This window comes from Palaemon carinicauda, chromosome 3 (assembly GCF_036898095.1).
Source record: "Palaemon carinicauda isolate YSFRI2023 chromosome 3, ASM3689809v2, whole genome shotgun sequence".
NCBI lineage: Eukaryota > Metazoa > Arthropoda > Malacostraca > Decapoda > Palaemonidae > Palaemon > Palaemon carinicauda.
This window is the reverse complement of record NC_090727.1, coordinates 114,740,953-114,766,909: the sequence shown is the minus strand read 5'-3', so window position 1 is coordinate 114,766,909 and position 25,957 is coordinate 114,740,953. Positions and strand designations below refer to the sequence as shown.

The 25,957-nt window shown below is 43.7% G+C and overlaps 1 protein-coding gene across 2 annotated transcripts in view; it reads right to left on the bottom strand.

Moving 5' to 3' along the window:
• Positions 1 to 9,177: 9,177 nt before the first annotated feature.
• Positions 9,178 to 25,957, bottom strand: part of LOC137638412 (F-box only protein 31-like) — a 56,424-nt gene continuing 39,644 nt past the window's right edge. Inside the window, exon 9 of one of the 2 annotated variants that reach the window (XM_068370461.1) lies at positions 9,178 to 12,274. In XM_068370461.1, the coding sequence (XP_068226562.1) occupies positions 12,085 to 12,274 (190 nt within the window). In that variant the 3' untranslated portion in view covers positions 9,178 to 12,084. The remainder of the gene's footprint in view (positions 12,275 to 25,957) is intronic. The other variant, XM_068370458.1, reaches the window with a different exon arrangement.

The window sequence follows — 25,957 nt, the reverse complement described above, 5'->3', positions numbered from 1 at the left end:
CTGGAGACTGGGACTTGCAACTTTGTCCCTGGAGACTGGGACTTGCAACTTCGTCCCTAGAGACTGTGACTAGCAACTTCGTCCCTGGAGACTGGGACTTGCAACTTCGTCCCTGGAGACTGTGACTTGCAACTTCGTCCCTAGAGACTGTGACTAGCAACTTCGTCCCTGGAGACTGGGACTTGCAACTTCGTCCCTGGAGACTGGGACTTGCAACTTCGTCCCTGGAGACTGGGACTTGCAACTTCGTCCCTAGAGACTGGGACTTGCAACTTCGTCCCTGGAGAATGAGACTTGCAACTTCATCCCTGGAGACTGGGACTTGCAACTTCGTCCCTGGAGACTGGGACTTGCAACTTCGTCCCTGGAGACTGGGACTTGCAACTTCGTCCCTAGAGACTGGGACTTGCAACTTCGTCCCTGGAGACTGTGATTTGCAACTTCGTCCCTCAAGACTGGGACTTGCAACTTCGTCCCTGGAGACTGGGACTTGCAACTTCGTCCCTGGAGACTGGGACTTGCAACTTCGTCCCTGGAGACTGTGATTTGCAACTTCGTCCCTAGAGACTGGGACTTGCAACTTCGTCCCTGGAGACTGGGACTTGCAACTTCGTCCCCTGGAGACTGTGATTTGCAACTTCGTCCCTAGAGACTGGGACTTGCAACTTCGTCCCTAGAGACTGTGACTAGCAACTTCGTCCCTGGAGACTGGGACTTGCAACTTCGTCCCTGGAGACTGGGACTTGCAACTTCGTCCCTAGAGACTGGGACTTGCAACTTCGTCCCTGGAGAATGGGACTTGCAACTTCATCCCTGGAGACTGGGACTTGCAACTTCGTCCCTGGAGACCTGGGACTTGCAACTTCGTCCCTGGAGACTGGGACTTACAATTTCGTCCCTAGAGACTGGGACTTGCAACTTCGTCCCTAGAGACTGTGATTTGCAACTTCGTCCCTAGAGACTGGGACTTGCAACTTCGTCCCTAGAGACTGTGATTTGCAACTTCGTCCCTGGAGACTGTGACTTGCAACTTCGTCCCTAGAGACTGGGACTTGCAACTTCGTCCCTGGAGATTGTGACTTGCAACTTCGTCCCTATAGACTGTGACTTGCAACTTCGTCCCTAGAGACTGTGACTTGCAACTTCGTCCCTGGAGACTGTGACTTGCAACTTCGTCCCTAGAGACTGGGATTTGCAACTTCGTCCCTGGAGACTGGGACTTGCAGCTTCGTCCCTGGAGAATGGGACTTGCAACTTCGTCCCTAGAGCCTGGGACTTACAACTTTGTCCCTATAGACTGTGACTTGCAACTTCGTCCCTAGAGACTGAGACTTGCAGCTTCGTCCCTGGAGACTGTGACTTGCAACTTCGTCCCTAGAGACTGGGACTTGCAACTTCGTCCCTGGAGAATGGGACTTGCAACTTCATCCCTGGAGACTGTGATTTGCAACTTCGTCCCTAGAGACTGTGACTTGCAACTTCGTCCCTAGAGACTGAGACTTGCAGCTTCGTCCCTGGAGACTGTGACTTGCAACTTCGTCCCTAGAGACTGAGACTTGCAACTTCGTCCCTGGAGAATGGGACTTGCAACTTCATCCCTGGAGACTGGGACTTGCAACTTTGTCCCTGGAGACTGGGCCTTGCAACTTCGTCCCTGGAGACTGGGACTTGCAACTTCGTCCCTAGAGACTGGGACTTGCAACTTCGTCCCTGGAGAATGGGACTTGCAACTTCATCCCTGGAGACTGGGACTTGCAACTTTGTCCCTGGAGACTGGGCCTTGCAACTTCGTCCCTGGAGACTGGGACTTGCAACTTCGTCCCTAGAGACTGGGACTAGCAACTTCGTCCCTGGAGACTGAGAGACCATAGAAATATTTGCTCTCTCTCTCTCTCTCTGTATATGTATATATGTATACAGTATATATATATATATATATATATATATAATATTATTAAAAGGAGTTATACCAGTCCAATGAGTCAAGCTTGACTCTTACAGGGCTGGCCCGAAAAAAAATCGGGATATAAAGAATTATAAGATTATCAAAATTCAATTGATAAGGGAAAAAAAATAAATAAATGAAAAAAATTATATATATGTATATACAGTATATACTTATAATCTTTAAATATTCTAAATATGGGTGAATAGATGGATGAATATATATATATATATATATATATGAAATCTGAGTGATAATAATAATTAACTATATATTAAATCTAGGTAATTTAAAATGAATTAGTAAAAAATCTTAGGTAAAAATTTAGATTCTATCAATAATACGTGAATTCCTTAAAAAAGTTAAAATTCTAGAAACAGAAAAACTACTTGATTCAGTTAAAGTCAGAAAACGTTTTCTGACCAAAACATATCTCTCTCTCTATCGCTGAAAAACCTTACAAACCGAAAATATATGTTTAATAGATAAAAAGTATCACACTCACTGCACATTAGAACAGTGCCGTGAGGTGTACTCATTAAAAATTCATGGGTCAATCTCGAGTGCCCAATTCGTAATCTGGTTAAAATTACTTCTGTTCTTTTGTGTCGAGGAATCCCAAGGAGCAACCTTCGGTTTAATTTGCCTTAATTATTTTCTGGCACATTATTCCAAATATTCTGCCCTTTCCACTTTCATATGAAATGCCTTAATAATGTAATCAAATCTCCAACTGGGAGGTCAATGTTTTGTTGTGGTAATTTAATGGCTTCTTTAGCAGCAGCATCCGCCTTTTCATTACCAACAACTCCAACATGAGCCGGTATCCAGCATAACTCGATACTTACACACTGAGAAGATAATTTACTTATAAGGTCTTTAATTCTTAGGATCAAGTGGTTCCTATTAGTATAGTTTTCAAGGGCCACTATGGCGCTTCGAGAATCTGAATAGATGACAAATTTAAAATTCTTCCAGTCTTCAATTGTTTTAATCATATTGATTGCTTGTAAAATGGCATATAACTCTGATGTAAATACTGATGATTCTTTGGGGCAACGATAATTGTTGTGTTCTATCTAAAGATACTGCAGCACATCCAGTACCTATTGGGGATTTAGAACCATCAGTATATATTGCATAGTGAGGACCTTTTCTCTGAATATGTTCTATGGTAATTAGCTTGTGGTGACTAGGAGTATAAGTGAATTTTATATATATATATATATATATATACATATATATATATATATATATAATATATATATATATATATGTATATATATATATATATATATATATATATATATATATATATATATATAATATATATATATATATATGTATATATATATATATATATATATTTTACTTGGCAATGGGTAATGGCAATGGGTAATAGCGTTGAGAGAGAGAGAGAGAGAGAGAGAGAGAGAGAGAGAGGGCATTCTAAAAAATTTAAAAACATTCAATTTTTTCAGCAACAGTTTTTGGCGTTTCAATCAAGTTTGGAAGTTCTACAGCAGTTATAAAGACGTTGCAAATGTAGTTTTTCGAAAAAGTGGTTTTATATTTTAGTTGTAATAAAATAAATGGGATATATCTTCGCTAAATTATGGCCTACACTTACCTAAGTGGCCTAACCTAACTTAGACAGCCATAACCTTAACAATCTTTGGCAACGCCACTTCACCCAGAGAGGGCCTCAGCCATGGCCACCGTAAACTTAAAAACTTAACGAACAGAAATTCTTTATAAAAATTTCAATTTATGATTAATCTGGATTTAAACCCAAAACAAGTAAGTAAGTACAATATATATTTACCGAAGTTTCGAGATAGGCTACGCTTAGTAGCTTTAAACTGATACTAGTTTTTAAATAAGATTGGCGTAATATCAATATTTTATGACCCGAGTCCTGGACAGTGGACACAAGTTGATGCTACATTCTCCCCTTAACATTAAAACCTGTCATATCAAATAAAAGAAACCCCTAGCACTAACAAAGCATGAAATTAGCAACAAATCATGAATAAAATTTTAGAAAACAAATATAAACACAAGAATAATTTAAAATGGAGGAAAATACGGATTTAGCCTACCTGAGGTATCATATGATGATTCCCAGTTCCCACTTATTGTAGTCATTAGATGCTAATACGAACTGATATGAAGGTGGTGTGGTTGTCATGGTAATCTCCAATATAATAACTGTGACTATGTATTAGATTCATATTTGATAACGATATATAACGAGTGTAATTTCTAATTTTCATTCGAGTGGACTTCACAAAACAGTTCATATAAACTCGAGAAAGGAACTGACCACCGAGTTTTCAACTTGTGCTTTGGTTATCATGTAGATATCACATGTTGGTCTAATTATTTTAAAATGTTTTTCATATTCTTTAGGTCTTATATTATTTCATCAGCGTATTATTTTTCATTTACTATCCTCTTATATTGAAGATGAAGATTTATTTTACAATGATGTCTTTTGTGTATATAATGATCGGTAATGGGCGTTACAGTAGTTGCTTCATTCAATCACATGTTGGTCTAGTTATTCTAATATGTTTTTAATATTCTTTAGTTTTTAATTATTTTATTGCAGTATTATTTCTAATTTAATATCCTCTTATATTGGAGATGAAGCTTTATTTTACAATGATATCTTTTGTAAATATAGTGATCGGTAAGGGGCGTTACAGTAAGTCCATTCATAAATCATCGTTTATACCTCAAGCCTCAAGGTTTTCAGTTACCATTAAGCCACCAAGTTTAGAACTTTCTTCTAAGTGTTAACTTGACAAATTGCCAAACTCTTATATACTTCAGTCAAAGGTTCAGGTTAGTGGTCCAGTGTTGTTAGAACGCATGCAGTTTTAAATGTCTTAATCAGTTATTCTGTTTCAAAGTTATTTTCCTATGGGCACGAAAATTTAAAGCCAGGGTCTAGTAAGAATCTAATTGTAATTCCTATCATTAGCAGCATACCTGGTAATAAATTAATCAAGAGTACCTAACTCTTATCGCTAATAAACTTTTACTAACCCTAGTTACATAACCTTTGGGGAATGAATTAAATATTTACTTAGACAAGTGTAGGCCTATGTCAGGATAGGCGTAGCATTATTGAGCACAATATGTATGTCAACGAATATTCAATAGTTGTGAAGGCATTGGCTGTACCTAACAAGGAAACTGCATTAACAGCCACCAAGTGAAGGAGTGAAACCTTTGGATGGTAAATATCTACGTAACCTCCCTCATATATGATGATACATGTAGGCCCATACATTACATATATTCTTGCCGGTATTTTCCTGTTATTATCCCACCACTAATTTCCGATATAACCCCAATACTATATTTTAGGTTAGGTTAGAATTTTATCCACCTACAGATTAAGAGGTGGGGCAATAACAGTTAAGTACCTTCTTGCCGAATAACTCTTATATGCAACTTTAGTCACAAACTAAATATTTTTAATTTCCCATTATGACTTGCCTTCTATTTACAGTTTCAGTCATATTTTCATGCTTGAAAATCCCCACATCTCTAGGGAAACAAACTCGAGAATACAATCAATCCCAGGGTTCCCCACCTAACCTAACGTAGGCAGCTGTCTCCTTACCTACTGTGAGGAGGCTTTGTTCCCTCTGACACCCCTCATGATGTCCTTTCTTTACCTTAACCTAAGGTTTCTACCATATTTGTTGTAGTTGGAATCCCAGGTTTATTCACTGTGCCAATCATCTTGTTTGTGGTAAGGGAGTATCTTCCGTGGCATAAAATTTGTCTTTACTTGAAGAAAGTGCCTTTGTTCTTAGAAGGAGTAGAAGCAATGGCTCTATTTCATGATATTTGAAAAATTACATTTCATGTGGTATTACCAAAACATCTTTGGATTTTGATTATTCAAGTCCAGTGTTTACCTTTTGGGTGACAGATGGTAAGTTAGTACAGTATTATTATTATTATTATTATTATTATTTGCTATGCTACAACCCTAGTTGGAAAAGCAAGATGCTATAAGCCCAGGGGCCCCAACAAAAAATAGCCCAGTGAGGAAAGGAAACAAGGAAAAATAATATATTTTAAGAACAATGACATATAAATGAATATTTCCTATATAAACTATGAAAACTTTAACAAAACAAGAGGAAGAGAAACAAGATAGAATAGTGTGCCCAAGTGTACCCTCAAGCAAGAGAACTCTAACCCAAGACAGTGGAAGACCATGGTACAGAGGCTCTGGCACTACCCAAGATTAGAGAACAATGGTTTGATTTTGGAGTGTCCTCCGAGAAGAGCTGCTTACCATAGCTAAATAGTCTCTTCTACCCTTACCAAGAGGAAAGTAGCCACTGAAAAATTACAGTGCAGTAGTTAACCCCTTGGGTGAAGAAGAATTGTTTGGTAATTTCAGTGATGTCAGGTGAATGAGGACAGAGAAGAATCTGTAAAGAATAGGCCAGACTATTCGGTGTATGTGTAGGCAAAGGGAAAGTGAACCGTAACTAGAGAGAAGGATTCAATGCCGTACTGTCTGGCCAGTTAAAGGACCACATAACTCTCTAGCGGTAGTATCTCAACGGGTGGCTGGTTCCCTGGCCAACCTACTACCTACTACGTATGCATACATTGTTTGTAATAGCTTGGGCAGCTTTTCTGTGTTTGTATGATCATTGGCTGGCATTTTGAACCAATTAAGAGCTTCCAAGTCTTTCTGCATAAATTCCTGGATGCCATCTTGCAACAGCCATTACAGTCCCTCTGCATCAGTTCCAGCATAACTACCGTCACAAGATGTCTTCCCGAGGCAAGTTCAGTCTTTTTAGGAATTTAGTGGACAGTATTTCATCTATTTCGTTAATTGATTATTTTTTAAAAACTCTTGTTCACTGTATAGCTATAGTTGCTCATCTGAAATAGTGACCCACTTGCTTTCATGTACCGCTTACCAAAAGGAGATCTCGGAGATGTTTTATTTGCGAGTGGAACTAGCCACAGTGCAGCAAAGAAAATTTGAGGGACATGCTATAAATTACTGGTAATTGTGATGTTTTTATTTCACACAAATTACATAAACCATGTATTTTTCCAGTTGGTTTTTAAGCATTTCTGACCATTGCTGTTGATCACCTTTTTTTTTTTTTTTTTCGGTGTTTCCCCACCCAAAAACCCTGGTTTCTCTCTCTGAGATTCCCATAATTGTTATAAAGTAATTATGGAAATTTCTGAAAGAAACTGGGAGGGGCAGGTAGAAAAACTTATAAATGGGTGGTTTTTCAAAAATAAATATGGTTAGAAATAATAGATAAAACATAAGATACCCATTTAAAAAATATATGTTTCATGTATTTGGCTAGAAATTAAACAATCACGTATTTACAAAAATTTTACATTAATTTTGTTCTTAATGGAAAAAATAAAAAATAAATTGTGCCTTTCAGTGAGCAGTTTACAGTTGCCAATTGACTTTGGGAACATATCAACCCAGGTTTCAGAAGGTTAAATTTATGCCATTTTTGGTAGCAAGTCTTAAACCTTACAAAGGGATATTGATTAAACATTTTCTGGATTAGATGACTTTCTTAAGTAATATAGCAATAAAGCTTCTTTATGTACGATCAGTTTATGAAAGCAATTCACAAAATTTTTATTGGATTTATGAAGCTGTGCCAGAAGGCATGGCACTGAGGCTTGAGAGGCCATTTAGCACCCATGTGCTATAGGGGAAAACTCCACAGTTGCATAGGTAGTAGGTTGGCCAGGGCACCAGCCACCCATTGAAATACTACTGCTAGAGAGTTGTGGGGTCTTTTGAGTGGCCATACAGCACTGCATTGGATCCTTCTCTCTGGTTACGGTTCATTTTCCCTTTGCCTACACATACACTGAATAGTCTGGCCTATTCTTTACATATTCTCCTCTGTCCTCCTACACCTGACAACACTGAAATTACCAAACAATCTTTCTTCTCTCAAGGGGTTAACTACTGCACTCTAATCGGTCAGTGGCCACATTTCTCTTGGTAAGGGTAGAAGAGACTCTTTAGCTATGGTAAGCAGCCCTTCTAGGAGAAGGACACTCCGAAATCAAACCATTGTTCTCTAGTTTTGGTTAGTGCCATAACCTCTGTACCATGGTCTTCCATTGTCTTGGGTTAGAGTTCTCTTGCTTGAGGGTACACTCTGGCACACTATTCTATCATATTTCTCTTCCTCTTGTTTTGTTAAAGTTTTTATAGTTTATGTAGGAAATATTTATTTTAATGTTGTTACTGTTTTTAAAACAATTAGATTTTTCCTTTCCCCAATGGGCTGTTTTCCCTGTTGAAGCCCTTGGGCTTATAGCCTCCTGCTTTTCCAACTAAGGTTGCAGCTTAGCAAGTATAGTAATGATAATGATGCAGTATGGAGGGAACATTAAGAGGCTTGTCAGTGAGACGGAAGAAGGAAGCAAAAACAGAAGTGCAACATAGTACAAGGTATTAGGGGGAAAAGGATGCTTGCAAAGACCAAGTCCTGTACTGTAGTAATGCCTAGCCTACAGTTAACCTCTACAGTGCGCTGAAGTCCCTATCCCATAATGGGGTACAAAGCTTTTCAGTATACAGTATATTTTTTTATGTATGAAATTGCATGTTATTTCAGCACAGGTATTGGACAAATATTAAAGCATCACTTAGATCCTAGATTCTATGTACTGGATCTCGCAATCTTTGTGTCAGAAGAGCACCAATTCCCTCTTAATTTTTTCATTGAATCTTATATAGTAGTCGTATGCCCACATGCCCACTGTGCATTTTTAGAGGAGTTTGTACTGGGTATGAGTGTTTTGTTTTTCTTTAATCAGTGAGAAATTTTGGCAGGCTGAAAATTGATGGTAGAGAAATAAGCTGGGGACCGGTGTCTCCCTAATTAACCCCCTTTCATACATTTTATTCTCGTTTATGAAGTAACTGTTCCCCTAAACAAGTAAATCCATTATCAGGTAGACAAAAAAGAATGTTGTAATTTATCGAAACTTTCAGGCAATGACTCTAAATGTGATGGCTTAACGTAAATTGTATCTAAACGACAGGCAAGTTATAGGATGCCTTTTATTTTCCACACAATAAATATTTTTCACCAGCATGACCAAGCTATGAATTAAGCTAGAAAAAGTCATGTTCTACTAAAACATAAATAATTGCCCATTCTTTGTAGCTTCGTATTTTTTTATCAATACTCATTAACATTGTGCATAATTTTTACTTCATAGAACTTTACAATCGCTTACCTTAGTTTTGAGACATAAATCTTACATGAAATGGACATTAAGAAAATTAAAGTTAACAAATCGCCATGCCTTTGAGTTGTGAATATAAACTCTCCAAACTGGCTAGACTACATAAAATTAGTTTAGTTTGTGATCAGCTTATTTGGTCCCACTTCATACGAAAAGTTTCGTACCATTGTAGGACCGTCTCTTATACAGTATAAACAAAAAGGTCCAGTGTGTATTTATAAATTACATTCACTTGAGTAACACTTTTCATTTTGAGTTATCAACAGAAAAATTTGACCATGAATGCTGTTTCTAATAATATGTAAAGCCATAAGATAACCAGCAATTAATTTTGTTATTCATAACTACAGTATAAAGAATAATGTCAAGATTTCTTATTTGTAAACTTTAAGAAAAGCTTTTTACTTCTGACAATTTTGAACTTTAAAATTTGTCCATGTTTCTTTACACATTCACTGTAAGGCTTTGCAATTTCTAAATTTAAAACTATCATTTGTATTAATGATCAACATTTTGATGCTACTCTCTTTAATGCTTGTTCCTGATAATTTCGAATTGTACCGTTTATAGTAGGTACAGGTTTCACCTTTATTATGCCAACTTAGTTTTATTCTTATCAAAATATATCCTCTCAGATAATCTAAATCGCTTCACATATTCACTTCGGTCATACAATTTTTCAAGATGTGTATGTCATAGGCATAGGCTTAAAGAAACGACCAGACAAACGACCATATATATTAGTGAACATCATATCAACATTGCATCAATCTTTTACTACTTACATTCTTCAACTTCTTCCACCGTACTATTTCAGGTAATAACAAAGGTTAATAACTTAACCAAATTGCTGAGATATAGATCTTTAACTTCGCTATGCTTGCTTGAAATAATTTCCATTATCATGTACCATTTCACTTATATCACCGTACATGTATAGTCAGTTCTTTTTAGCAAGGCAGATTTGCAGTGACTCATAGGGGTGCCCTTTTAGCTCGGAAAAGTTTCCTGATCGCTGATTGGTTGGACAAGATCATTCTAACCAATCAGATAGCAGAAAACTTTTCCAAGATGAAAGGGCACTGCTGCGAGTCAGTGCAAATGCGCCTCATTAAAAAAAACTGAGAATAGTTGTACTATCTTTTCATTCTCAACATTTGACAAAACCTTCTTATTTCATCAGATATTTCCATATCCAGTCTCATGTTAAAATCCTTTTGTTTCATATGCTCTATTATTCAACATCTCGTCATTACTGCCCAGACTGAAACATTTCTTATATCCTACAATATTTTACAGGCATGATACAATATTTTCCTATTTTTATATGTAAATATGATGGCTCAATATCCAGGCTTCTTAAATTTCCTTCCCCTGTACTAGTTTACTAGTTGCTCAAGTGCAATCAAAATTTCTATCATACTTCTTTTTGCTTTCCTTGATTGTTGTATTCACTTCTCATAATATTCCAAATCATAATTTACTCTATCCTGCAACTGCACTAACAACAATTCTATCCTATACGTACTGTATTTACATTATTTTCTTATCTGATCTCTTCTTTTTTTTTCTCATTAAGATTATGAAACTTCTGCCTAACCAGAGACTATCGATCTCTTATACTTTTTGCCACACCTAAAACTATCAATCCCTTATACTTTTTGCCACACCTAAAACTATCGATCCCTTATACTTTCTGCCACACCTAAAACTATCGATCTCTTATACTTTCTTCCACACCTAAAACTATCGATCCCTTATACTTTCTGCCACACCTAAAACTATCGATCCCTTATACTTTCTGCCACACCTAAAACTATCGATCCCTTATACTTTCTGCCACACCTAAAACTGTCGATCCCTTATACTTTCTGCCTCACCTAAAACTATCAATCTCTTTTACAGTACTTTCTGCCAGCATAACATGTATCAACGATGCTGTTACATGATAAAACTCTCACTATTCTTCCTTGAATTATTCTTGATTATTTTGCTTCTTTCATAACATATCACCAATGGAATGAATAAAACACTGGTGCCTTCACAAAGTACAGTACTAAAAAGTACTGCTTGTCATATGAATTAATTTAGAAACATTGTACAACCCATTCCATGGTTGCATGTATTTTTCAAATTTTGCAAGAGTGAAAAGACCAATTTTCTGGGCAAACTCTTGAAAGCAAACAAATGAATGATTATACAACCTTAACATTTACTGTAAAAGATTTGAAAGTTATCTATAAGCTTTTATCTAGGTCAATAGGCTTCTACCTGCTGATTACTAATTTTTTTTTTAACATTACTGGTGCTATAATGCATCTAGTAAAAGGCTGTAACAGAAACTGAAGTTCTGACGTGGCTATCACAGATATTTTAATCGGCATTATGAAAGGCAAGGGCTATATGAAGACAGTACTGTACAGTATTATAATATAGTATGTGAATCTTCATGTTTAAAAAAATTCTAATAAAATGCTATATATAGATTATATTAGCAAGTTTCTATTGAAGAAGCATGTGCCTAAAAATCAATATATTATACAGTATATACTGTATTTATCATAAAAGCAAATATTAGTTACAGGTGTTGACAAATATTGTACACCCAAATATATATATAAAACACTATACAGTACAGTTTAAGGACCACAGGAAAACAATTTATGGATATACAGAATTAAAAATTTGAAAGAAAATAAAAACATTTTGAGACAAAGGTAAATTATAACTATACAGTGTACTGTACACTCATAAACAAGAGAATAACTTGGGGTAAATCTGATTTGCCAAGACAATATCCTTCGTAAAGTTTGCAATACAGTATACAGTACAGCACAATCTCAGAATATGCTTTGTACATCTGGGCAAAGTCGTGGTTGAAAAGTCCTTTCTACTCTGGAATACAATGTCACACACTCAAGATCGAAAAGTACCGCACCGATAAGGTTGTCATTGAAGACTACGAAGTGACCTGGAATGAAGCTAGGGTGCTGGTAATCATCAAAAGCAACCTGACACTCTCCTTGGTACCTGGAAAAAAATAAAATCCTTTAGAATTTTAAGAACGTAATTATCAAGAATTTTAACTATCACTGATTTTTTCATTTTGAGAAGTTCTTTGTAATTTCTCCTTAACAGTTCTCTGTCTGAATTCTTTTTGGATTTAAGTCTTTGTGGCATTGGGGGCTTTTCCAATTGTTGGTGTTCTACCATTTCCATAGCCAGTCTTTATCTAATTTAATGCTCATCCTCTTTGCTCATGACATAACCGGACCATGTCTGTCTTCTAGATTGCAATTTATTTTTCAACTTTAATCCTCTCATCAGTATGTTACTACAGTACAATATATTGGTATTACAGGCTTTCAGTGTTCTACATTTTGTATGGAGACTTAGGAATATTCCTAATCTTTTGTAAATTCCCGGTCCATTATTTACATGTTGCGCACAGTATTTGTTCCAAGAGAGAACAGTTATTTATGTAGTAAACTATAGTTTCTTCACACTTAATCTTAAAATATTTCAAGATTACACTGTTGATGTTTTTTTTTTTGTTTTTTTTTTTGGGGGGGGGGGGGGGCTGGAGAAAAATCCTTAACAGCTTGGTTACCAACTTTAGTTGAAATAGGCTAAATAGACCTGGAGTTAATTCTAATAGTCAGGCCTTCTCCACCATGAGGCTCAATACTACACAGTACTCTAGAAGTTTTATTCCAGCTGTGACTAATTTGTGGAGTGATATTCCTAATCCGGTAGTTAAATCAGTAGAACTTCAAAAGTTCAAACTTGCAGCAAATGTTTTTATGTTAAACAGGCTGACATAAGTCTTTTTATAGTTTTTATATGAAGTATCTGTTTTAATTTTGTTAATGTTTTTAGAATATTTTATTGTAATTGTTCATTACTTCTTATATCGTTTGTTTATTTCCTTATTTCCTTTCCTCACTGGGCTATTTTTCCCTGTTGGAGACCTTGGGCTTATAGCATCTTGCTTTTCCAACCAGGGCTGTAGCTTAGCTAGTAATACTAAGAATAATAATAAAAAGATGCTTTTATTACTAATGCTATTGGATGTTAATTTTCCATTACCAGACTCAGTACAGTACTTAGATTTTTACACAAAATATTGGATAGAGGTTGTGAAACTTCCTATATCTACTATTTACCTTTTAGATTTTTTTCATATGCCACCTTTGGGTGAAAAGCCAAATTAAAATTTCCTTTAGGCAGGTAGTGCCATGCATTCACTTTACATGATGCACCGTCGGTGCCGAGTTCCTTTAGCCCCCAAGATTCACTATTCTCTAAGTGTTCTATTATACCTTTGTTTCAGCTTCCTTTCTTCCATTTTGCTATCCAAACTCCTTAAACTTTTACTTAACCCTTTTACCCCCAAAGGACGTACTGGTACGTTTCATAAAAGCCATCACTTTACCCCCATGGACGTACTGTACCGGTACGTCCTTGCAAAAAAATGTTATAAAAATTTTTTTTTTTATATATATTTGATATTTTTTGGAGAAAATTCAGGCATTTTCCAAGAGAATGAGACCAACCTGACCTCTCTCTGACAAAAATTAAGGATGTTAGAGCAATTTAAAAAAAATATACTGCAAAATGTGCTGGGAAAAAAATAACCCCCTGGGGGTTAAGGGTTGGAAATTTCCAAATAGCCTGGGGGTAAAAGGGTTAATAGTGCAACTGCAGTGATTTTCCTCCAAGGTATACCTAGACACTGAATGGTCTCCCAGACTCTAGCACTGAATATCATAAATCCAAATTAGAATTGAAGGTTTGTGAAAATTATGATAATCATAATTTTTGTCATGCTTTCAATTCCATATCGCCTATAGTACTGAAAGATTATCAAGCTCTTTTAAAGACCGCAATGTAGAGTTTGTCTTCATTCTTAAGTATGCCAAGTCTTTTTCTTAATTGTAATGTAAAATTATCACGTACAGTAGGGCCCTGTAATTTATGATGAATTGTAGAATTAACATGAAATCCTCTAGCTATGGTATAGAAGTCTTCCTGTTATCCTAAATAAATTTGATAATATGAAGGTTGCAAAGGTTGATACTGTAAATATTGAAGGTCAGTTATAAGTATCATATAATTTGAAATTGAAATGTTTTCTGTAGGTAAAATTTTGAATATAACTACTTTGATAAGGTTGACTTGAAAAATTAACTTCATGTTAGTGTTACCATATATCCAAAATTTCCTGGCAATGACCTCTTTTTTTTCATCAGGAAGTGTGTTTGCTTAGAATTGAGAAAGTTATGGAAAATGTTCCAAGTCTCACTACTCGGTAATGTAATGGCAATTTTATAGAGTATAGTACTGTGTAGTAATTGTAAATTTCTGGATCCACTTTTAAATTTAATTTATTTCATCAATTAATGTAACTACCGGTAATATTCTTCATATCCTAACGGTGTAAAGGACAAATCAAAGAACATTTATCTTTTCCATTATGTGTTATGGTTTTAAGTACTACAGTACATAGACTTGGAAATAGTCATAACATTAAGGAAAGTAATGTCAACCCACAATTACATACAGGTCATATGGGTTATTTAAATTTACCAGGGGTTTACAAATTTTATATGCCAGTTGTTTACACCTCGTTAAAAGTTTTAACTGCCACATCCCAGCCTTTACTGTTATCCTTCACCTATAGTGAAAAACTCAGATTTCTATTGTTTTGGAAAAATAGTTTTTTTTTTTTTTTTTCAAGATTTGTCATTTCATGGTTGCTGATCAGAATCAAGCTATGTTGAGCAATGTTTTTTTTTTCTTAGCCATAGATAGAGATTCGTTTTAGAAAAAATTTATTGATTATTTATAAAATTACGTAACCAATTAATTCCTTTTGGAAATGGTATAAGGCAACTGATTATAAATGGTATGCATATCTCTGCTTTATAGATTGTTAACTTCAGTGATGAGGTTTTAGTTTTAGAAAATAGGCTAATTTAACTGCTCCAGGTAATGTCTTAGCAGTTTATGTACATAATCTTTGTTATGTATGTGCTGATCATCATGATTTTTCCCTTTTAATTTTATTTCAAAATTTCTACTGTCAAGTTCTGAGAAATTCAAGTATGCATTTGTTATCTTTGTATACACATTAATTGCAATAGTTTTCATCACAATGATTTTGAAAGCATTCTGAGCTGGTTGTACTTCAAATAAAATGATGGTATGTTCTGTTATTTATCAACACAAGTAATGCCTTGCCTGTATACAGTAATACTTGTTCAAAACAGTAATTAATCAACAAGTACAATAACAGTAAAGGTTTATGGGAAAAAAATCTAGTTTTACATCGGAAATTAAAAATAATTTTCTCTCAAAATGTTTATGTAGACGACACAAGAAATGTAAACAAAAAGAGAGTACTCTACAACTTTCCAACCAAAATGTAGAAAAATAAATTGATAGCAACCACTTTGTGACTCGCAGAAACAGTGCTTTACTTTAATCTTCAACTGAAAGATTTTTAATGAGAATGAAGACAGTAAAAGATTATAAAATGGCCACTTTTAAAATTAACATTTGAGATTTATTTTGTTATATAATCATGGTTGCAGTCATTCAGACAAAATTGATTGATACTTTTAAAGGTTCACTAGGTAATTTTGAAAAACTGGAAAATAATTAAAGTATCAGTAAAAAAGGTACATAATATATATTCTAATGGTTTTAGATACCAATTAAAAATATTCATTTTAATTATGCAAGAATAGCTGAATTTTACAAAACCTTTAATACAGTATTGTGAAAAACAGATAGACTAACAAGACGATACTGTATATTTATACAGCATACTGTAAACCAAACCACTGTGCGTACTTTACTTTATTATGTGTAACAACCTTTGCTTTACTAAGGTGTACGTAACCCCTGTTTGCGATAAATCCCCACCTGATAGCACATCATTATCTGGGCAGAATTTTCTTTTCTTCTGAAATCGTTGAGCTGTATATCACCCGTTCAACAAATTAAAATGCATTGTTCTGTGTCGATCTGTGACGGCCGGTGAAAAGGGTCCTTCTTTACACTTTTCTAATATAAATCTTCCAAATATACTAGAGAAAGATAAAAGTATGGAATGCAGAGGTTACAACCCTCGCGCGAGCACCTTGTAGGTGTCGTGTATTTAACAAGGGCGTGTGTAAACCACTATTCACAGGCTGTCTTCCATTTAGATAATCCCTTCATCAAAGGGGAGGGCCATGACAGGCCCTAGAGAATACAGTTGGACTACCGAAATCGTTAAGCTGTATATCACCCGTCGAACAAATTAAAGTGCATTGTTTTACCATATTGTGTAAAATAGGTCATTACAGTCTGATTAATATGAAAAATAATTATGAGTATTTATAACTTATTCAGATGTGAGCCACATTCGCGATTATATCTTATTAGAAAGAAGAATTCTCTTTTAATCACCGACTTATAAAACTGGAGAATTGATTCTGTGGTGGCAACCTTCAGTACCATGTATATGTTTGACTGACAATTTAATTAGGGTGAAGTTTTCTCCGAGTCAGTTTCAATTATATATCATAAATATTGATTAAACAAATAGATAATTGCATTAATAAATACAACCTCAGATTTATACCGGCATATGTAAAATTTCAATACAAAAAAATATTTGTTCCGTAACCGAAATACAAACCACGCTATTTACAAAGGGTATTACTTTTAGCGCTGCTGAAATGACGAGCCAATAGTTTTTAACGAGGGTTAATTACCCCCGCGCTAGTTAGCGGGGGGTGGGGAAGGGTAGCTTGCTACCCCTCCCCCCTCCACACACCGGTGACTTGCTTCACTTCACTTTTGGCTCGGCGGTGATCAGACGTGTCTGCTCATCGCCTTCGTGACAGCCTTTAATTTTCTGCTTTTTCTTTTCAGCGTGTGTGATTGGTTGGAAGTTGACCTTCAGTTATTTTCTTTACTATGCGTACATGCTGGAGTTGCCGGCCGTCCTTGTGGGACTTTCATGTCGGACGTTATTACGGATCCACACACCCTCTGCCCTCAATGTCGGGGCCGACGGTGCGACCAGGATAACATGTGCCGTGAGTGCAGGGAGTGGTCTGCCTCCCAGTGGGAGAGGTTTGGCCGTCGGCGTAAGAAGAAGTCCAAGAGAGACTGTTCTCCTCCGGGGTTAGCCTTGAAGGAGGAAGGTTCTCGGGACTCTTCTTCCGCCGCCCAAACCTCCTCCGAAGCTCCCCCTCGTCCGCCTCCTAAGGAGAGTCGTCCGAGTGGGAGCGCAGGCCCTTGTTCTGTTTCCCTACCTTCGGTGGGGGGAGAGGGCGTCGCCTCCCATAGCGAGGCGGTTCCCCCTCCTCCTCCGGGGGAGGTTATTGATAATAATGCCTTATCCAGTGATGATCTTTTACAGATTTGGTCGTCCCTGGGGCTTAAGGGCTTGCCCTCCAGGGTCGCTCTTATTGACCTTGTCTCGTTGGGGGCCGCTGTTAAACAGTCGCCGGTGGTAGCGGAGGTAGACCCTCTGTCTATTGTCGACGTCATGGTGACAGAGGCCTCCGACGTGGCTGGGCCTTCCGCCGCAGGTGCTGTTGCTGGTGATGGTGCTCAAGGCTCTCTTCCTCCTTCCGTACATCCTTCGAAGGGGGAAGTGAGTCCTTCGGTCTCGACTGCTGCCCAGCTTCCTTCTGAGGGGAGTGTTTTGACGGAGACTCCCCTTCGGAGGACCGATGGTCCCGACGATCTCCCCCGAGGCCGCCTCCGCCGTAAGGCTCACCGCCCTCTACGCCACAAGGGCCTCCCTTCCCCTTACAGGGGGACTAAGAGGCGCCTTTTTGGGTCTTCGTCCTCCGAGGGGGACTCTCCTCGTCAGCCTCAACCGACTGCTCCGCCCTCCTTGAACCTCTCTGCAGACCGCTCACCATCTCCTGCCGGATCTTCGCCTTCTGGAGAACTCGTCACCCGACGGGCAACGGTCCCTTCGGGGCTAGGGGATTCTTCCCTTTCGCGAGCAGGGCTAGCGCACAAGCGCTCTCCTGCTCGCCAGCGCTCTCCTGCTCGCCAGCGCTCACCTGCTCGCCAGCGATCTCCTGCTCGTCAGCGATCTCCTGCTCGCCAGCGATCTCCTGCTCGCCAGCGCTCTCCTGCTCGTCGACGATCTCCTGCTCGCCGACGCTCACCTGCTCATCGGCTCTCTCCTGATGTTCGCCCCCCTCGCCAGCGCTCTCCTGCTCGACAGCTCTCTTCCGAGCGTCAGCGCTCATTTGAGGACCATCGCCCTGCGGTCTCTGACCACCCTTTAGTTCCTGCTGAACTCCCTGCTCACCATCCGCCTGGTCCTGTGGCTACGCAACATCGTGCTGCGCGTGTGTCAGAAACACATGTTCGCCAACGCGCCAGCGATCTTCCCGTTCCTGCTCGTGAACGCGCCGCACCACCTGTCCTCTCACAGGACACGCGTCGACCTTCTGCTCGCCAGCGATCACCAGCTCGACAGCGATCACCTACACGCCAGCGATTACCTCCTCGCCAGCGTTCACCTGCTTGCCAGCGCGCACAGGCGATCTTAGTATCGCCTATTCAACAGCGACAACTAGCGCGCCGACGTTCGCCAATGCCGCTGAAGGAACATGGTTCGCCAGCTTCTAGCTCGCCATCGCGCGATCGCCCGCCTGCAAATGCTGCTCGCCATCGCTCGCCATTGCACGATCGCCCTCCTGCGCATGCTGCTCGCCATCGCACGACCCTGCATGATCGCCCTCTTACGCATGCTGCTCCTCATCGCACAACCCTGAACAATCGCCCTCCTGCGGATGCTGATCACCATCGCACCCTTTCACGCGATCATTCACCTGCGCATGCTGCTCGCCATCGCACAACCCTGCACGATCGCCCGCTTACGCATGCTGCTCCTCATCGCACAACCCTGAACGATCGCCCTCCTGCGGATGCTGATCACCATCGCACCCTTTCACGCGATCATTCACCTGCGCATGCTGCTCGCCATCGCACAACCCTGCACGATCGCCCGCTTACGCATGCTGCTCCTCATCGCACAACCCTGAACGATCGCCCTCCTGCGGATGCTGATCACCATCGCACCCTACCACGCGATCATTCACCTACGCATGCTGCTCGCCATCGCTTACCATTACGCGGTCATTCACCTGCGCATGCTGCTCACCATCGCACATCAGTGCGTCGACATACCACAGCTCGTCATCGATCGCCTGTGGATCTACATCGCCAGCGATCTTCCTCACCTACGCGGCAGCACGATCCCTCGCCGTCGCGCCAACGCTTGCGTTCGTCGCCTCGGACACGTGTTCATTTACCTGCCCACCCTCGCGCGACCATTCGCCCTCGCGCGACCATTCGCCCTCGCGCGACCATTCGCCCTCGCGCGACCATTCGCCCTCGCGCGACCATTCGCCCTCGCGCGACCATTCGCCCTCGCGCGACCATTCGCCCTCGCGCGACCATTCGCCCTCGCGCGACCATTCGCCCTCGCGCGACCATTCGCCCTCGCGCGACCATTCGCCCTCGCGCGACCATTCGCCCTCGCGCGACCATTCGCCCTCGCGCGTCCATTCGCCCTCGCGCGTCCATTCGCCCTCGCGCGACCATTCGCCCTCGCGCGACCATTCGCCCTCGCGCGACCATTCGCCCTCGCGCGACCATTCGCCCTCGCGCGACCATTCGCCCTCGCGCGACCATTCGCCCTCGCGCGACCATTCGCCCTCGCGCGACCATTCGCCCTCGCGCGACCATTCGCCCTCGCGCGACCATTCGCCCTCGCGCGACCATTCGCCCTCGCGCGACCATTCGCCCTCGCGCGACCATTCGCCCTCGCGCGACCATTCGCCCTCGCGCGACCATTCGCCCTCGCGCGACCATTCGCCCTCGCGCGACCATTCGCCCTCGCGCGACCATTCGCCCTCGCGCGACCATTCGCCCTCGCGCGACCATTCGCCCTCGCGCGACCATTCGCCCTCGCGCGACCATTCGCCCTCGCGCGACCATTCGCCCTCGCGCGACCATTCGCCCTCGCGCGACCATTCGCCCTCGCGCGACCATTCGCCCTCGCGCGACCATTCGCCCTCGCGCGACCATTCGCCCTCGCGCGACCATTCGCCCTCGCGCGACCATTCGCCCTCGCGCGACCATTCGCCCTCGCGCGACCATTCGCCCTCGCGCGACCATTCGCCCTCGCGCGACCATTCGCCCTCGCGCGACCATTCGCCCTCGCGCGACCATTCGCCCTCGCGCGACCATTCGCCCTCGCGCGACCATTCGCCCTCGCGCGACCATTCGCCCTCGCGCGACCATTCGCCCTCGCGCGACCATTCGCCCTCGCGCGACCATTCGCCCTCGCGCGACCATTCGCCCTCGCGCGACCATTCGCCCTCGCGCGACCATTCGCCCTCGCGCGACCATTCGCCCTCGCGCGACCATTCGCCCTCGCGCGACCATTCGCCCTCGCGCGACCATTCGCCCTCGCGCGACCATTCGCCCTCGCGCGACCATCGTTCGCGGCGAATTCCACAGCCGGTGGTAGCAGCAGGGACGCGTGCTCCTAGACGTCACTCGGGATCACCTCCATCCAAGCACAGGTTGGTAGTGCAGAACGAAGACAGGTCAGTACAGCATTCTTCCCCACCTTCTTTTCAGGCAGGTACCGTCGTGTCCACTCCAAAGGATCGCCCGATCCCTTTCACCTTAGCGAGGATTTCGGACTCTGTGTCCTTGGAGCAGCAGACTTGGTTTGGTCCGCTGGCACGGGCGTTAGTGAGGGTTATGAAACCAGCACTCGCCGGCCAGGGTAACAAACCAGCAGCTGTCTCTCCTACGCTGAAGAGAAAGAGAGGAGTGGACTTCGTGGTGACTTCCCCCAGGGCGAAGTTGGTTCCCAAGAGGTCGGTCTCGGAGGTCCCCTCTCCTGCACGAGTACTCTCTCCTTCTCCCGTGGACGAGGCCTTTCCGTCCTCAGGTGAGTCCAGTGGGGCGGTAGTCTTCCCCTCGGCACCAGGAGGGGAGACTTCGCTTCAGGCAGGAGAATCGTCTCGTGAGGAAGGGGCCCCTCGAACCTCGTTGTTGGGATCCTGTATCCCTCCCAGGAGGGAACCCAAGGATTCCAAGACCATCCCTAAATCCTCTGCAAGGATTCGTCGGGAACCCACGACTACCCAGGGGAATGTCCACGTATCACCCCAGGAAGAGATTCCTGGGGCAGGAGACTTAGCTGCCAGCCCGCAGGGAGGAGAACAGCAAGAGTCCGAACATGCCTTCTGGCAGGTCCTAAGCCTGATAAGGCAACTTAACAGACTTACGGATCCAGTCATCCCCCCCCGTGAAGGCAAAGACACGATTCTGGATGAAGTGTTTGACGTTCGGAAAGCCCCTAAGACCAGTGCAGCTCTGCCCTGGTCTCGGGGGCTGAAGAGTGCCAGAGCTAGGACCAACGCTCAGCTCGTACTTCTTGCCTCCTCCAGTCGTTCCACTGCCGGGAACAAACTCATCCCTCCTCCTCGCCTTCAGCAGAGGAGGTATTTCGAGATCCTGGGTGAGCACAACCTCGCTCTTCCTCTCCATCACTCTGTGGAGGAGCTGGCGAAGGGAGTTCCCTTGGAGAAACTCTCTGCCCGGCAGGTGTCGTTCTCGGCGGCAGAGATCCTTAACCACGAGAAGGTCGCTAAGTGTGCCATGCAAGCCACTTCGTGGCTGGACTTCTGGTTAGGATCTCTGGGCATCCTATTGCGATCGGAAGACTTGTCCAAGGAGACCAATAGGAAGGCCCTAGAGACCTTCTTACTCTCGGGCACCCGCTCCATCGAGTTTTTGGCTCACCAGGTTACCACCCTGTGGGCTAACTCGGTGTTGAAGCGTCGCGATGCTGTGTCCGAGAGATTCCATCCGAAGGTCCCCGCCGTAGATGTGTGTAGGCTCCGACATGCTTCCCTCCTGGGGGAGAGCCTGTTTGAGCCTCAAGACTTGGAGCGAACGGCTGAGAGGTGGAGGAAATCCAGCACAGACTCCCTCCTCCACAGGGCCCTTACAACTCGGCCCTATAAGCCTCCAGCCCCGCCACAACAGCAGCAACAGCCTCGTAAGGCTCCCAAACAGGCACCGGCAGCTAAGAAAGTGGTGTCTAAGCCCCAGCCCTTTCCAGCCAAGGTCAAGAGGGGCGGTAAGTCCTCCAGGGGTGGCGGCCGCGGCCGCAAGCCCTAGGGGTGGCAGTCCCCCTGCGTGTCCACCTGTGGGGGGAGGCCTTCAGCGTTGCGTCCGCAGGTGGCAGCATCACGGGGCCGATGCTTGGACGGTCTCAGTGATCGGCCAAGGTTATCGCCTCCCGTTCACGTCATCTCAACCTCCCCTGACAGCGAATCCAGTGTCGTTGAGCTCCTATGCCATGGGATTGGCAAAGGGGCTGGCCCTTCAGGCCGAAGTCGAGACCATGTTCGAGAAGGGTGCTCTCCAGGAGGTCGTGGACGGCTCTCCAGGCTTCTTCAGTCGACTCTTTCTTGTAAAGAAGGCTACTGGAGGCTGGAGACCCGTCATCGATCTCTCGGCTCTGAACAGGTTTGTCAAACAAACCCGGTTCAGCATGGAGACAGCAGACACGGTCAGACTTGCTGTGAGACCACAAGACTTCATGTGTACACTGGATCTAAAGGACGCGTACTTCCAGATCCCAATCCATCCGTCTTCCAGGAAGTACCTGAGATTCTGCCTAGACAACAAGATCTACCAGTTCAAGGTGCTGTGTTTCGGTCTCTCCACAGCTCCTCAGGTGTTCACCAGAGTGTTCACCCTGATTTCGACTTGGGCGCACAGGAACGGCATTCGTCTCCTTCGTTACCTAGACGATTGGCTGATCCTAGCAGACTCGGAGTCGACCCTTCTTCGGCACCGAGACAGGCTTCTAGATCTTTGCCAGGATCTGGGGATCGTGGTAAACCTCGAGAAGTCCTCTCTGCAGCCGTCCCAACGACTGGTTTATCTAGGCATGCTAATAGACACCAATCTCCACAAAGCCTTTCCATCGGACGACCGGATAGCAAGGCTGAGGAGGGTAGCGGAACCTTTCCTCAGGCGAAAAGAACTCCCCGCCCAATCGTGGTTGCGTCTCTTAGGCCACCTATCCTCCCTGGCCCGTCTGGTTCCAAACAGCCGCCTCAGGATGAGATCCCTTCAATGGCGGCTCAAGTCCCGGTGGAATCAAGGATCCGATTCCCCGGACATTCTGATCCCAACGGGGTCTCTGGAACAGACGGACTTGCGGTGGTGGCTGGCCGACGAGAACCTGCGGAAGGGAGTGAGTCTTCTCGTCCTCCCCCCGGAATTGACTCTGTTTTCGGACGCGTCAAAAGAAGGGTGGGGGGCGCACGTTCTGAACCAGAGGGCCTCAGGCCTTTGGTCAGAATCAGAAAAGTGCCTACACATCAACCTGCTAGAATTGAAGGCCGTCTTTCTGGCCCTTCAGCAGTTCCAACGGTTCCTGGCGGGTCACTCCGTGGTGGTGATGAGCGACAACACCACGGTAGTGGCTTATATCAACAAGCAGGGAGGCACTTTTTCGCAACAGCTATCCCATCTTGCAGTAGAGACTCTGAGGTGGACCGAAACCCACTCGATAACACTATCAGCTCGCTTCATTCCTGGCAAGAGGAATGTGCTCGCCGACAGTCTGAGCAGGGCTTCGCAGATAGTGAGTACCGAGTGGTCTTTGGATCCTCAGATAGCCAACAAAGTCCTGACTTTGTGGGGTTCCCCGACGGTGGACTTGTTCGCGACAGCCTTGAACTTCAAGCTGCCCCTGTACTGCTCACCAGTCCCGGACCCCAAGGCACTCTGGCAAGATGCTTTCCAGCAACGGTGGGACAACATCGACGTGTACGCCTTCCCACCCTTCTGTCTGATGAGAAGGGTGCTCAACAGGACCAGACTATCGGTCAACTGTTCCATGACTCTAGTAGCTCCGCTATGGCATCACGCGGAATGGTTTCCGGACCTTCTGCAACTCCTGACGGAACTCCCAAGGGAGCTTCCTCCACGACACGAGCTTCTCAGACAACCCCACTCCGGTGTCCCTCACAGGGCCGTAGCCTCGCTTCGGCTTCACGCCTGGAGACTATCCCGCGTCTCCTCGCGGAGAGAGGCTTTTCGCAACAGGTTGCGGAGAGAATGTCTCGGCACCTGCGAAGGTCCTCTGAGGGAGTCTACCAAGCGAAGTGGAGAGTCTTTTGTGGTTGGTGTCGTGGAAGGGATATCTCTCCACTCGATGCCACTATTCCAGCAATAGCGGACTTCCTCGTGTACAGTATCTGCGAGAAGAAATGCGCCTTTCTGTCTCGGCAGTGAAAGGCTATCGCTCAGCCTTAAGCTTGGCCTTCAGATTGAAGGGCGTGGATATTTCTTCATCGCTAGAACTCTCTTTACTCATACGTAGCTATGAGCTTACCTGCCCCCAGTCGGAAGTGAGACCCCCTCCTTGGAACGTGGTTCGAGTCCTCACGTCTCTCAAGAGACCTCCCTTCGAGCCATTACGCCAGGCCTCCGATCGCCACCTGTCTTGGAAGACGGCTTTCCTACTCGCCTTGGCCTCGGCCAAGCGAGTTAGTGAACTTCATGGTCTCTCGTACGACATCGCCCATTCAAGGGGATGGGGGGAGGTAACGTTCAGGTTCGTCCCTGAGTTTGTGGCCAAGACTCAGAATCCTGGAGTGCCGGATCCTCGGTTCGACTCTTTCAGGATCGCGAGTCTCCGTTCTGTAACAAACGACCCAGACCAGCTGCTACTATGCCCAGTGAGGTGTCTGAGGTACTACTTGAAGAGAACGGCTGCAGTCCGTCCTCATGTGTGAGCTTTGTTTGTGAGCACAGGCAGGACAAAGAGGAGGGTCACCAGGAACACCATCTCTGCTTGGATTCGAAGGGTTATCCACCATGCCCTGAATCCTGACCCTCCTCCGTCACGTCGCCCTCGGGCCCACGATGTCAGGGGTATTGCTACATCCCTGGCCTTCAAGAGAAACTTCTCTGTGACGCAGGTACTTCAAGCTGGGGTCTGGAAGCGTCAAACGACCTTCACAGCCCACTACCTGCAAGACGTGACCCACAGGAGCCTCGATACGTTCTCTATCGGCCCTGTGGTGGCTGCACAACAGCTGGTCTAACCTCAGGCTCCTTTTAGGACAAGTAGCAGTAGGTTGAGGGCGTTGTTACCCGGTCTTAGTCTGTGTGAATGAAAGAGTATGTCTGACCCTTACTTCTTTCTTCATTCTCCCCTCTCTTGGGGAAGCAGCATCCTGGTCCTCGCATAGCTGACCTCGACCTCTGCAGGTAACCCATGCTTCTTTGTGCTCCTAGTATTAAGCTTAATACTGTTGCGTCTCCCATACCCTGACGAGGTGGTATGGGGAACGTCCTATCCTAGAATTCCTATCTGAGGGTCTCAAGGTCAACTTCATAGGACGAGTCACACTTTCCTCCTCACACTGCTTATGTAGGCCACTCGTTCCTAGCGATGCTAGGAACCTGTGAGGTACAGGGGCTCCCTCTCTCTAGTGCTGCTCACTGAGGGATCGAGCCCCCGGGCAAGCCGAAGTCAGTAAGGCTGGGGACTTTCCACCCTTCCTAAGGGGTAAGTCACCCTTTGTAAATAGCGTGGTTTGTATTTCGGTTACGGAACAAATGACAAATTCGAAG